The 13,274-nt window shown below is 36.8% G+C and overlaps 2 protein-coding genes and 1 long non-coding RNA gene across 4 annotated transcripts; all 3 read left to right on the top strand.

The window, feature by feature from the left end:
- The first annotated feature begins 3,885 nt into the window (after positions 1-3,885).
- Positions 3,886-4,247, top strand: LOC128133938 (uncharacterized). Its single transcript, XR_008232257.1, has 2 exons — positions 3,886-4,072; positions 4,179-4,247. It is a non-coding gene; the product is annotated as an uncharacterized LOC128133938 (long non-coding RNA).
- Positions 4,248-4,634: 387 nt separating this feature from the next.
- LOC111876550 (protein unc-13 homolog) lies at positions 4,635-5,323 on the top strand. The gene is made up of 2 exons (XM_052771446.1): positions 4,635-4,860; positions 4,945-5,323. The coding sequence occupies exons 1-2, from the start codon at positions 4,756-4,758 to the stop codon at positions 5,179-5,181; spliced, it is 342 nt and encodes a 113-aa protein (XP_052627406.1). The 5' UTR covers positions 4,635-4,755; the 3' UTR covers positions 5,182-5,323.
- A 1,051-nt stretch (positions 5,324-6,374) lies between these two features.
- On the top strand, positions 6,375-7,224 carry LOC128133937 (uncharacterized). 2 transcript variants are annotated; one of them, XM_052771444.1, is made up of 5 exons: positions 6,375-6,561; positions 6,642-6,714; positions 6,790-6,870; positions 6,961-7,024; positions 7,114-7,224. In XM_052771444.1, exons 1-5 carry the CDS (start codon positions 6,461-6,463, stop codon positions 7,203-7,205), a joined length of 411 nt encoding a protein of 136 aa, XP_052627404.1. In that variant the 5' UTR covers positions 6,375-6,460; the 3' UTR covers positions 7,206-7,224. The 2 variants fall into 2 exon arrangements, with proteins under 2 accessions (XP_052627404.1, XP_052627405.1); XM_052771445.1 differs by having other exon boundaries at positions 6,998-7,024; positions 7,114-7,201.
- The last annotated feature ends 6,050 nt before the right edge of the window (positions 7,225-13,274 follow it).

Here is a 13,274-nt window from a genome sequence, read left to right as displayed (position 1 = left end):
TTACCCTAAGATGTTTTTGGACTTATAAACTTGTTTTTGATGTGGTAATGTTCATGCTAATCCAATTTCAAAGATAATTGTCAATAGATTCATGTTTTGTATTAGTTTAAGGTTTAGACTAATTACATGAAAAATTTTGATTTGAATTATCTTGTTCTTATGAGCTGCTTAGATTAATAGAAAAGTTGAGTGAAATAGTTGTTTTCAATCCAAATTAATCTAAGAGTTGATTCTAAAATGTGTTTTTGTAACTTGTCCTCAAGTTATATGAAAAGTCACATTTAAGTTTCATAAAACTCATAAAAGTTGGCAAAGGTTACAAAATGAAAAGTCTAGTTCTAATTAAATGGTTTTATGACTCCATAACTTGTCCTCAAGTTATGGAGGACTAAGAGTCTCTTCATTAAATAATAAAAAAAAGTGTAACCTTAATTAATTCCATAAGTTATAAAATAAAGAAAAGTTAATTCTTTTATTAGTTTAAAGTATTCCATAACTTGTCCTCAAGTTATGGAACTTAAAAAGTTTTTGGACTAAAACTACTTTAAACACATAATTTATGGAATTAATTAGTTTTGAATAGTTTCAAAACATGCCCTCAAGTTTTGGAATTTGAAAAGTTTTCTCTTGTGAATACTTTAATTCCAAGTTAGCCCTTAGAATTTTAAAAGTTAAAATTCAACCCTTATACTTTATAATATTATAAGTTAATTTTATATATATATATATATATATATATATATATATATATAAGAGTAAAGTCAGTCTTACCATTAGTAGGCCTCATTCACGAAGCCGGTCTATAAGGGGGGTATAAGGTTACTGCCTATAAAATGACAGTTTAATGGGTGTCCACTCTCACCCACCGCTTCCTTGACCGGTGGAGGGTCGTTAGCCGAACGGGTTTGACAGGAGTATAATTCTCCCTAGATTAAAAGTATTAATGATAAATACTAAGTAACTAAACTCTTAATAATACCCAATCTTAGTTACTCAGGAAAATGAGAATAAGGTGCTAATCCAGGAAATTACAATTTGCACTTTGTTTAAGTCGGTTAGTGGAGCGTGTGTGGTTAACCGGCACACTAACTCGTATTTAACAAGGTAGGCAAAGGGTAACTTAATATTTATCATAGTATCGATGGAGCATGTGTGGTTAACCGACACATCGATTGAGGGGTAAACACTTAAGGGTAGCAAGTAATTTGCATGGTTACTTCACACCTTGTTTTGTGATCCTCGGCATCCCAGTCACAAAACCTGAAGGGCACACTCGAGATTGAAACATGCCATTGAACAGTTCAATGAATCTCAAAGATCTAGGAGTTTTAAATCCAATTAAAACCTAATAACACATTTCGTTTATCTTGGTGGAAATTGGTGAATCGTCATTCACCTACCTTCAAATATTTTATAGCTTGGATTACGACATCCCTCTTCTAAGTTATAAAATAGTTTGTAGGGTCCTAGCCTTAATATTTCATATTGGGTGTCATATTAAGGACTTAAAATCAAGTATCTTGAATATCTCCCAAAAGATGTCTGGTTTAGACATTTATGATCTTCCCAAATCTCTTGAAACAAGCTTTCCTAAATGAAGATGATGTCCCATGGAAATCATACTTCTTTCACCTCCTCCAATTATTCTCCCTAACCCACAAGTTCACACTACAAGAAAAACAGCCTTTAACGACGCGCAATCAATGACACACGCTAATAGAGGATACGCATTTGTGTGTGCCCTAAAAATCGATGTCAGTTTTCCAAAATTTGAAGGATAGAGGACACGCATTTGTGCGTGCCCTACGATTAGTGTTAAACAAAACCAAATTAAAAACACGGAGGGCGCTTATTTTAAGTGTGTGTCGTCTACAAATGTCGCTTTATATTTTTTTTAACAAAACACGCGTTTTTAAAGAGGGATCTAAAATTCTAAAATTTTGAATACCCCGCTTCTCACTCTGATCCTATGGGTCGCGTTATCTCTCGCACAGAGCCATTCTCTCCATCCTCTCTCTCTCTCTCTCTCTCTCTCTCTCTCTCTCTCTCTCTAACCCTAGACACAACCACTGGCCATTCACGTTCCTTCTTGCTCCATATTTTTTACCTTCGTCGGATCTATCTTCTTCTCCCCCGACGCTATCTTCTTCTTGCTCCATAAAATAAAATCGGCGACCAAAGAATCAGGCTCGCTTCTTATTTTGCTTTTCCGTCTCCCACAAAAACCCTAGTTTCTATCACCGCTTCTTGTCCCTCACAAAATCTTCCATAGAACCGGCGATTGGGGGTCTGCGACTCTTCACGTTGACAATGCCCTGCTGCAACTCACGATGGGGCCCAAAGGTGAAGCAATTACATAACATGGTTGACTGCTCTGGCATATTTACTTTCGTATTCATCTTCTTCCTCTCTAGCTTCCCCTAAATACAAAATTAATCCCATTGTTGAATTAGTGAATTAGGGGTTAGGGTTTTGAGTGATTTGGGGAGAAGATGGTTGGCTCTAATGACCAAAAACTTCCCGGAATTGGGATTGAGAAAAGAAGATTGTGTGGAAGGAAGTTGGATTGACTACGTACTTTACTGGGCCTACTTCAACAACACAACCAAAGACAGAGTTTTACTAACAAAAATACTTGAACATGCAGATTGGGAGACTTTTGGGTCCTAGATACTGGTAATTTATTAACTATAAACTTTGTTTTACTCAACAACTATTAATTCCAACTTACTTTTCACCAAAGATCAAGATGCATACTTCATTCACATCGAATTACATGTCCAGATATATGGCAATGGTCTGAACTTACCAGCTTTGGTGATTTACCTTCACCAAGAGATTTTGCTGCTGGTTCAGCCATTGGGAACCATAAAATAGTAATGTCAGAATTGCTACTCACAATTATTCCCTATTTGTTACCCATATGTACATACATACCTTAATAATAATGGTCCCTTACATGCTTATTATAGGTATGGTGGATGGGATGGTAAAAAGTGGTTATCAGATGTATTTGTCTTGGATACAAGTAATGTTTCTGTCTTAAAAATCTTATCCTTTTACTTTTATTTATGCATTTACTATTATGATGATGAATATTATCTTTATGTTTTATGATTTTTAAATAGTGTCATTGGAGTGGAGAGAGTTAGCAGTTACAGGAACATTGCCACCACCAAGGTGTGGTCATACAGCCACTATGGTTGAGAAACGGTTGCTTGTATATGTTGGTAGAGCTGACCTCAAATTCAATGCCTGTTTTTTTTCTATTCTTTTTCATAATATTTAATTATTTAATAATGATTCTAATCATTCTATTGATCTTTTGGCAGGAGGTGGAGGACCAATCATGGGTGATTTATGGGCTTTAAAGGGTCTCATTGAAGAAGGTATGGGTAATGATGTCTAGATAAAATGTTATATACATAAAGTCTGTTACTTTTATAGACCGAATAAACCTTCTGAACGTGACTAAATGACCATTTTACCCTTACTTCCCGTAAAACTATATTGTCTTAATACTAACGAAGTATCTGTTTGAATTGTTTGTGTAAGGAAGATAACGAAGCGCCTGGATGGACACAGTTAAAGTTGCCCGGGCAAGCTCCAGCTGCCCGATGCGGGCATACTGTCACCTCTGGAGGCCACTATGTTAGTCTCCTTTTCTTCAAATTTCAACTTTTATTAACATTATTATTATTATTATTTAAAAAAATTATATCTTTTTCAGCTTCTCATGTTTGGAGGCCATGGAACCGGTGGTTGGTTGAGTCGCTATGATGTTTACTACAATGATTGTGTTGTTTTAGACAGGGGTGAGTCAGTGTCAGTCATTTTCACATAAGATTTAAAAAAAATATTTTATGTTCTTTTGTTATATTTTTTTATTGTGTGTTGTGTTATTGTGTTTTATTATTAGTGTCTGTGTAGTGGAAACGCCTTGCAGCTAATACTGAAGCTCCTGCTGCGCGTGCTTACCACTCCATGACATGTATTGGCCCACGTTATCTCTTATTTGGTGGCTTTGATGGAAAACTCACATTTGGTGATCTATGGTGGTTAGTTCCTGAAGGTATTTAATATTTATTATTTATTTACTTTTCATATTTTCAAATTATCCATAATCCATAAAGTTTTAGTTTATCTCATTCACATGAACTTTATTTATTAAATCTTAGATGATCCTATTTCAAAGCGATCAGAAGTAATTCAAGAGACCCGGAATGACTTCCAATCTGAAACAAAGGTATCAGTTCAGCAACAAACTTTCACTTTTTGACTCATTTAGTCCCTAATTGGTTTTTTGAATTCAATTAGAGTACACATAAAAACAAAGTTAGTGGTGTACTGAGTCCAAAAAACGATTAGGTACTTGTAAGGAAGTTGGAGGAACTGAATAGTCGCAGGTATTCAAGGATAACAATGAATGATACTGCTGATCTTGTTGTGGGTTTGCCTTCATTTGCAACAGGTAAAAACAAATGATGGAAAGTTTTATGAAAATATTGTATCATCTTCTGAAATTGGTGTGTTAAGTTATGTGTTTGGTCATTTCTTCAGGTATAACTGATGACGATCTTCGTGAATCTGCCTATGAAATCCTTCTGGCTGCTGTAGGAGCTTCGGGGTACCTTCTCTCTCCGTTTTGTTTCGTAGCCTTATCATATTATTCATGGGCATGTGTAAGTAAATTTCCAACTTTAACTAATATTGATGTAAGATGTTTGATCCAATGTTGTGTTAGTTCAGTTGAATATGTTGGAGGAAGGACTTGTGAATCACCCAGTTGTGGGATTTGGAGAATCTGGTCGCAAAGCAAGTGAAATGAGGATTCTATTGGCAAGAATTGAAGAATCTGAGGTTAAAATGAGATCTTTTTAGTTTTTACATATGCTATGCTCTATTGCTCTTACTTTATCATTTTTTAAATTTGTCTTATTTCAGTCATTTGCACCTTCTGTGGGTGAACTTCAACGCATAGAATGTTTGAGATCTTTGAGGGAGATTGCCATTGCACTTGCAGAGAGGCCAGCTCGTGGTGATTTAACTGGTGAAGTATGTCATTGGGCAGATGGGTATCATTTGAATGTCAGATTATATGAGAAACTTCTTTCCAGCATTTTTGATGTTCTAGATGAGGGGAAACTAACTGAGGTATGTAAATTTTATATCCAATGTTAAGCATGATTTTGTTATAAATTGATTAAATTCCCTCCCTCCACCTGTACCCTTACAAACCATGGTAGCATGATTAACATTAAACTTCTAATGTTGTATTTACTAGTGGAGTTAAATGCAAGAAGTGGCAACATTATTGCGTAGCTTTAACAAGCCTTAAGAAAGAAATGGAAGTAGCATATATGATGATGATGCATAACAAACAGCTATATTTTATGAATGTATGCAGGAAGTGGAAAAAATACTTGAACTTCTAAAGTCAACGTGGCGTATCTTGGGAATAACAGAGACTATTCACCACACCGGTTATGCATGGGTGCTATTCCGCCAAGTAATAACAAATCATAAATTAGTTTATTATAGTAATTTCAAGAGCTATAAATTTAAGTTTTTTTTTTCTTTTTGCAGTTTGTGAAAGCAAAATTGCTAGCTGGTAATAATGTACTTTATTTAATTAAAGTCCTCTTGCTTATTATTTGTCTATTTTAAATTCTTCTGCTGGTTGGTTATTCCTAGCAACTGGTTATGTTTAATAATCTTTAAAATTTTAATCCGACTCACTCAGAAACATTTGATTTCATTCCATTGTTTCAAGACATACATAGAGTTATCGAAGGAGATAAATGAATGAATCTTTCAAGAAATTATCTCAGGTTCCATCTTTTTCTACAAATCACCCAATATTTCTACATATGACGATAATACCCCTATATAAATATAACATATTTATCTTTTTTTCTTCTTATAGAGAACAACTTGGTTGGGAATATTTGACATGTGCATACCTACAGGAATTTCCCTTGGTTATGTTTATGGTGGATGGGTAAATTTGGCAAGAGAACAGGTTGGTTTATGAAATCCTTCATTTATTTTCATGATATTATCCAAACAATTTAATTTCCAATTCCAAAAATTTATTTATTTCTAACTTATTTACAAATTTTTCTTCCTTATTCTCAAGGAATTGGGCCCACACAAGGTTGGAGCACTTATATAGGAAGGTTAATTCATGTAAATTTTAAGTTTTGTTTTATGATTTTCAAGGTTCTGTTCGTTACATTTTTATTTTTGATTTAAATATTGTGTCTAATATGGTGTTTGTTTGGTTTTGGGTTTTGGTTTTCAAGGTTCTGTTGGTTTTGGTTTTGGTTTTGGGTTTTGCAGATTTATATGTTTGCAGAATGGTGTAAACCAGGTTGTAGTTTAGAATACCCTGTTGGTGGAACTGGAGCACTTGTTGAGGCTCTTGTTCTCAGATTTTCCTTCTGATAAACTTCCAAAAATGTCAGAACCTTCACAACTTATGACAGAAAATACACGTTCTGATCTTTATGTTGCACTCCTTGTTCTCAGTCAAGGAAAGAAATGGGTCTTACTATACAGGTAAAATTTCATCTTCATCATATTTTCAGTTTCACATTATTCTTGAATCTTGATATATCATTATCTTTTTTATATGTTAGTACATGGAGGCATGGCATATCTCTTTCAACCTTATATAGAAGAAGCAATCTTTGCCCTGGGTTAAGTCTACTGGTAATGTCTTGTCTTCAGTAACTATGCAAAATGTCAACTTTACCCTTTAACTGAAACTTGATTAAACATTTTCAGGTTGTTGGAGATCGTAAAGGTGCAGTGTTTGGTGGTTTAGTTGAGGCACCTTTGAAACCATCAACAAAGAAAAGATACCAGGTTTGTAATTGTTTAATTAAGTTCGTTTCTCTATATGTTGACAAAAGACTTTTCTACCCTTTTTCACTATGATGAGTAAATACTATACAGGGATCGAATGATACATTTGTGTTTACAAATACACCAGGGCGTCCTGTTATATATCGCCCCACAGGTACTGCATTTTCTTGATAATATATAAAAAAATCTTTTATAATTTTAATATTTATTTGGGATTTATTATGTTAATTGTGCATTTATTAGGGGTGAATCGGTATTTTACTCTTTGTTCAACTGAGTATTTAGCGCTTGGTGGGGGAAATCATTTTGCATTGTATCTCGATAGTGACTTGTAAGAGTGTTGCACTTGCATCAACTGAGTATTTAGCAATGTTTTATTTTTGTTTAACATTTGAATGATTCTTTGTATGACATTACAATTTGTGTAATTTATTTTATTTTTTGAGTATGAAATTTTATTTTATATTATGCAATGGATTGTATTTTTTGTATATGGTATTTTATTTCTATTATGAGAAATTAAATGCAAATTTAATTTAAAAACTAATAAATATATAAATTTATTTTTTTTTAACATTTAAATTTACGATACGCAAAAATATGTGTCATCTTCATTTATGACATGGCCTTTCTTTACAGGGGCTTTCTTGATACGCAATGTGTGTCATTAACACGCGCGTCGTAAGGTTACAACATGCGAATGCGTGTCATCTTCCTTTATGACAGGGCCTTCCTTGATACGCATTGCGTGTCGTAAACGCGCGTCGTAAATGAGCGTCGTAAATGAGCGTCGTAAATGAGCGTCGTAAATGCGCGTCGTCTATAGACGACGTGTAAAAGCGCGTCGTCTATAGACGACGTGCAAAAGCGTGTCGTCTCTCTTTATGACAGGGCCTTCCTTGACACGCATTTGCGCGTCGTCTGAGCCTTTTACGACGCGCAATGAGCGTCGTAAAAGGCCTTTTTTCTTGTAGTGTCAAGGTCTCTCAAGCCCTATTGGCAAGGAAAGGTCTAGGTGTGATCACATCTTGGAGATGTAGTCACATATTGACAAGCCGGGAGAGTTGGGTGTCAAAGTCTTGAGAAAGTTGGTGGGTCAATCACTTTCTAATTCACATATTGAGTTTCTTTGAACTCCTATGAAACAGACTATAACAAGAACCTTAATGATCTTATCTATTTGCTAAGATCATCTTCCTAAAACTTTATGGGCATTGACAATGGTGACATTGGATATGCAGTAAAGCTCTCTCTTCCCAATAGAGGCCTTGAAGCCCGAAAATTCGCACCTGTCAGCGCAAGTCAAGGAAGCTCAAATAGAGGCCTTGAAACCCGAAAACGTGACGGGAGAGGCCCTTAGGGGAATGGACAAGAACTTAGAAATCAAGAGTGACAGAGCACGCTACCTCATGAATCGGATCTGGACACCCAAGTTTGGTGGATTCAGAGAGGTAGTTATGAGCGAGGCGCACAGGACTCCATACTCCGTACACCCAGGGTCAGACAAGATGTATCTAGATCTCAAGCAACTCTACTGGTGGCCAAACATGAAAGCGGAGATTGCTACCTATGTGAGCAAGTGTTTGACTTGCGCCAAAATAAAAATAGAACACCAGAAACCCTCAGGTCTACTCCAACAACCTGAAATACCTGATTGGAAATGGGAGCAGATTTCTATGGACTTTATAACGAAACTGCCCAAAATTCAGGGTGGCCAAGATACTATTTGGGTGATCGTCGACAGATTAACCAAGTCCGCTCATTTCTTATCGATCAAGGAAACAGATAGGATGGAAAAACTATCAAGAACCTACATCCGAGAGATCGTACGACTTCATGGGGTACCGATGTCCATCATCTCAGATAGAGACAGCAGATTCACTTCAAGATTCTGGCAATCATTGCAAAAATCCATGGGAACAAGGTTGGATATGAGTACAACATACCACCCACAAACTGACGGACAGAGTGAGAGGACGATCCAAACCTTGGAAGACATGTTGCGAGCATGTGTAATCGACTTTGGTAAGGCATGGGATGTTCACTTACCTTTGGTGGAGTTCTCTTATAACCATAGTTATCATACTAGTATCAAGACAGCTCCATTTGAAGCCCTTTATGGCCGTAAGTGCAGATCACCTCTGTGCTGGACGGAAGTGGTCGACACGCAATTGGCAAAAGGTCTAGTCCCTAATAGCACCCTCACCGGTCTGAAGATCATCAGAGAAACGACTGAAAAGATCGTGCAAATACAAGAACGACTGAAGTCCTCAAGGGATAGGCAAAAGAGCTATGCCGACAAAAGACGTAAACCCTTGGAATTCCATATTGGCAACCGTGTACTATTGAAGGTCTCACCCTGGAAGGGCATGATACGCTTTGGAAAGCATGGGAAGCTAAATCCTAGGTACATTGGACCCTTCGAAATCATTTCAAGAGTTGGTCCAGTGGCCTACAAACTCCGACTTCCAATTCAGCTTAACAAAGTACATCCAGTATTCCACGTATCGAACCTGAAAAAGTGTTTGTCCGATGAAACACTTGTAATTCCACTCGATGAAATCGAACTAAATGAAAATCTTAACTTTGTGGAAGAACCCGTCGAGATCATGGATAGGGAAGTTAAACGAACTAAACAGAGTCGCATTCCAATAGTAAAGGTTCGTTGGAATGCTAAGAGAGGACCCGAGTTCACATGGGAACGGGAAGACCAAATGCAACAGAAGTATCCGCACCTCTTCCTCAGCCCCTAAGACTTCTCTTTTGTATTAAAATTTTCGGATGATATTCCCTCTAACGGGGGGATGATGTAACAACCCGATATTTCAACTCTTTGTAATGACCTAAAAAGTCAAGTATTGTAACCACCTTGGAGTTAATAAAATTAACTTTCATAATAAAATGCCCAAAAAGTATCTATTTAAATTCCTACTATGTTTAATATCATTAAACCGGGATTGTACGTAAAAAGAATGCCCAAATCCGGCTTCGTATATTGAAGTTAAGATTTTTCCAAGTTCGGCTTAGCAGCAGACAGCTAAAAACTCGAATCGGAGATCGAGCGACTTTTGGCCGGAATGACCTAAACGAGAATCGAAGGTCTCGACAATGGTATTTCAGCGGTAAAAAGTCTGGCAAAAACCGACGTCAGATAAAGAAGTTATGAATTTTTAAAGAAATTCCTTAATCACGATATTTTATAAATAAATAATAAAAATAATTTCATAATTTGCCAACGGAGTCTAAACGAAAGTTGTAGAGCATAGTCTCACCTACGCGTGGATATAAAGACCATTGAAAACGGAGTTCGTATGAAAAAGATATGATTTTTTGAAGTTTATTAAATAAATTATATATAAATTTAATTCAAAAATCTGGTAATATCCAAAGGAGGAGTCAGCGTCCTCATCCGAGTTACGCGCCGCGTAGCCTCATACGCCCCGCGTACGCAAAGGCCTTGGTCTCGATCCGTCCACGTCGCCCCTATGTGAGTCTACGCGATCAGTCCCATCCGAAGCGAAGCAGTCGAGGACTCGGTCACGGGTGACGCACGAGTACGCCCCGCGTAGCGAGGCTTCCTAGACCACTATAAATAGAGATGCGAGGGTTCCGGAAATTTCACCCCATTTCTCTCATTTCTCTCATGATATTACCTCGATTTCCGTGCCCTTACTACCCCGAAGCCCTGGTCATTTTGCTCGAGTCCCGAAGGTCGATTTTACTCCCGAGATTCCCGAGAATCCCGAGAAAAATCCGTTTCCCGAGACGAAACTCTGCCCGGTTTTCCATCTCGCTATCTTCAAACTTTCAAGTGAGTTCATACCCCCTTCAAACACACTTTAAATACATTTTAAATGCTTTTATACTCTTTTAGGGGAGGAATACAAGTAAACATACGGTTATTATCGTGTATTTCATAAAATTTCACTTTAATCGTTTTTATCAAATGAATCACTTGTGATTTAGTACTACTATGTGAAAACTCTTGTCATACTTTACATGCACTAGATTTATACAAAGTATTTAGTAATTCCAAAGTATCCTTCGTTGCTAAACTGTTTTATACATTCTAAAAATTTATGATTTATGCTTTGTCAAACATTGTGAAAAAGGATAAACTTTGCACACAAAACTATTACTTTAATACAGACTTAGTTGAGAATCCATGAGACGTGTACATCTTCAAATACTGCCTTTTTATTAGAAGGTATCGCTACAAGTCCTGTCTATAACCAGAGTCTCCCGTTCGGAGAACGTGTCAAATGTGTATAGATCTATACGGGAAGTCATGATCCCGCGCCCTGACTGTTAGCTACAGTCCTTCCTTTGGGGTGACAGTTTGTCATAACGCTACGACGCCTGAAGAACGTCGCTACAGGCATATTATGTTTAGTATGGTTATAAAACTCATCGGATACACAACTATTATAGTACTTCTGATTGATGAATGAGTAGCTACTAAAGTTATTCCTTATCTAACAAACTGAAATATTCTGATAGGTTTATTATATAAATCTATGTTTAAAATCTTCTAAAGCATGTGGATTGCTTCCAATTTTTAGTCTTGGACATTAAACAAACAACTATTAGGAAAATAAGGGATTTTCTTGGTTCAACTATCTACATTCTTCAACACAAATACTCTCATACACTACATACTTTAATAAGAAAATAAGGGATTTTCTTGGTAAATATACACTCATTTTGGAATGGCATTCAATGTTTCTAAATCACTTATGAACTCACCAACTTAATTGTTGACACTTTTTCTTTGAAATAACTTGTATTCTCAGGGAACTGTTAAGCAGGTTTGGAAATCAACTTTTGGGGATTAACGTGCTGGCGTTAATTATTTCTTTTGAAAGATGTTTATGCATTTATCTTTTGAGCATGTAATGAATACAATGATGTAAACATTTTAAAAACCTTTATATATGTATGGTGGTGTGTACTTTCCTTTCTATGAATTGTTATGATACTGAATATGACGTCCTCCGCCCCCGAACGTTTCCGCCGTTCTGGTTTGGGGGTGTGACAGATTGGTATCAGAGCTTTGTTTATAGGGAATTAAGTATATCAAAACCATTTCTTTTTGGTGTACAACAATAAACTCACCTGGGCAAAAACACTCTGAGAAGAATCATACTTTTGAAATTAAATTTAATTAGTTTTTAAAGTAGGCACGCACTTATTTCATACTAATAACAGTTTCATATCGGATAATTTTAGAAGTATTATAAATAAGTTGTTCAGTACAGGTACGCCTTGGGACATGTAATCGGAACTGGGAAGAATATATAGCCTGATCAACTATATTTGTCCGAGAGTCGACTAACATGTGCCAAGGAGTGTCTGCAGTGGACAACAATTTTAAAACTTACCAAAATCACATCATTACATAATACTAAGGGAGTTTTTGTGTTGTCATCAGCCAGTAAACTTAAGGGTAAATTTCATGTACTCTAGCTTATAGTCAATTCTTAACCCTATTCTCGTACAGACTCAATGGCTGGATTCCACCACCCCAATGACCCTACTACCCCAACCAAGGTAATGGAGGATGGGTCGAAGAAGATCCCGAAGAAGACGAAGAGCCGATAGAATTGGATGAGGGAGATGACTCTGGTACGGATTCAGAGCCAGAGGTTATCAATCCACCGGCCCCACAACCTCCTGTCCATGTGAGGAACTTCCAAGGACCCACTCCTGTGTGGGGAAGTCACCTCCACCATTGGAGCCAACAACAAAGCTTACGCCCTCCTTACGGCATGTGCCGAGACTTTTATGATGTCAGAGGCGGGGGATCGGCAGACCGAGCACTTCCGGTCATGGTTGGCAAACTAGCCAACCAATGCTATCAATCCGGAGTTCAAGCCAACCGGATCCGCGAGATCAACGTAGAAGTACAGGTTCACACTTCTGACATCCGTAGGCTGGATGGGATTCAGGACCATGCCCAACTCCAAACTGAGGCATTTCAGGCACAAATGATTGCAGCCCTAGCCGAGTTAAGGGAGCAACAAGCCGCTTTTGATAGGCGTCTAATGGAATCGAAGCAATCAGATGCGGATTCAAGCTCCAAGCACAACCTACATCGCAAATAGTGATTGCCAGGATTTCAAATTTTGTTATAAATTAGGACTTCAGATAAGAATATAATTTTCTTTAAAACTTTCTGTAATCGGAGACCTTTAGAAAGGTCAAAAACTTTTGTCTAAACTCGGATGTAACACAACTATATGTTTAATATATATAGGGCATATCTCTTTCTTGTTTTAATTATGAGTAGTCCGATAAATTCATAAGTACATCTATTCAAACGTTATTTATGAATCAAGCTCAAAACCCTATGTTGGCCAAACCAAATTCTTAAACTATTAAAGGAAGTTAACTCAATATCATTC

The sequence above is a fragment of the Lactuca sativa genome, chromosome 4 (genome assembly GCF_002870075.4).
Source record: "Lactuca sativa cultivar Salinas chromosome 4, Lsat_Salinas_v11, whole genome shotgun sequence".
Taxonomy (NCBI): domain Eukaryota; kingdom Viridiplantae; phylum Streptophyta; class Magnoliopsida; order Asterales; family Asteraceae; genus Lactuca; species Lactuca sativa.
This window is presented reverse-complemented; position numbering and strand designations above follow the sequence as displayed.

Coding starts and splice junctions, on each gene's coding strand:
- LOC111876550 (XM_052771446.1), top strand. CDS start 4,756: ATGTTGGAGGAAGGACTTGTGAATCACCCAGTTGTGGGATTTGGAGAA. Junction 4,861..4,944: donor CAAGAATTGAAGAATCTGAG/GTTAAAATGAGA, acceptor GTCTTATTTCAG/TCATTTGCACCTTCTGTGGG.
- LOC128133937 (XM_052771444.1), top strand. CDS start 6,461: ATGTCAGAACCTTCACAACTTATGACAGAAAATACACGTTCTGATCTT. Junction 6,562..6,641: donor AAATGGGTCTTACTATACAG/GTAAAATTTCAT, acceptor TTTATATGTTAG/TACATGGAGGCATGGCATAT. Junction 7,025..7,113: donor TGTTATATATCGCCCCACAG/GTACTGCATTTT, acceptor TGCATTTATTAG/GGGTGAATCGGTATTTTACT.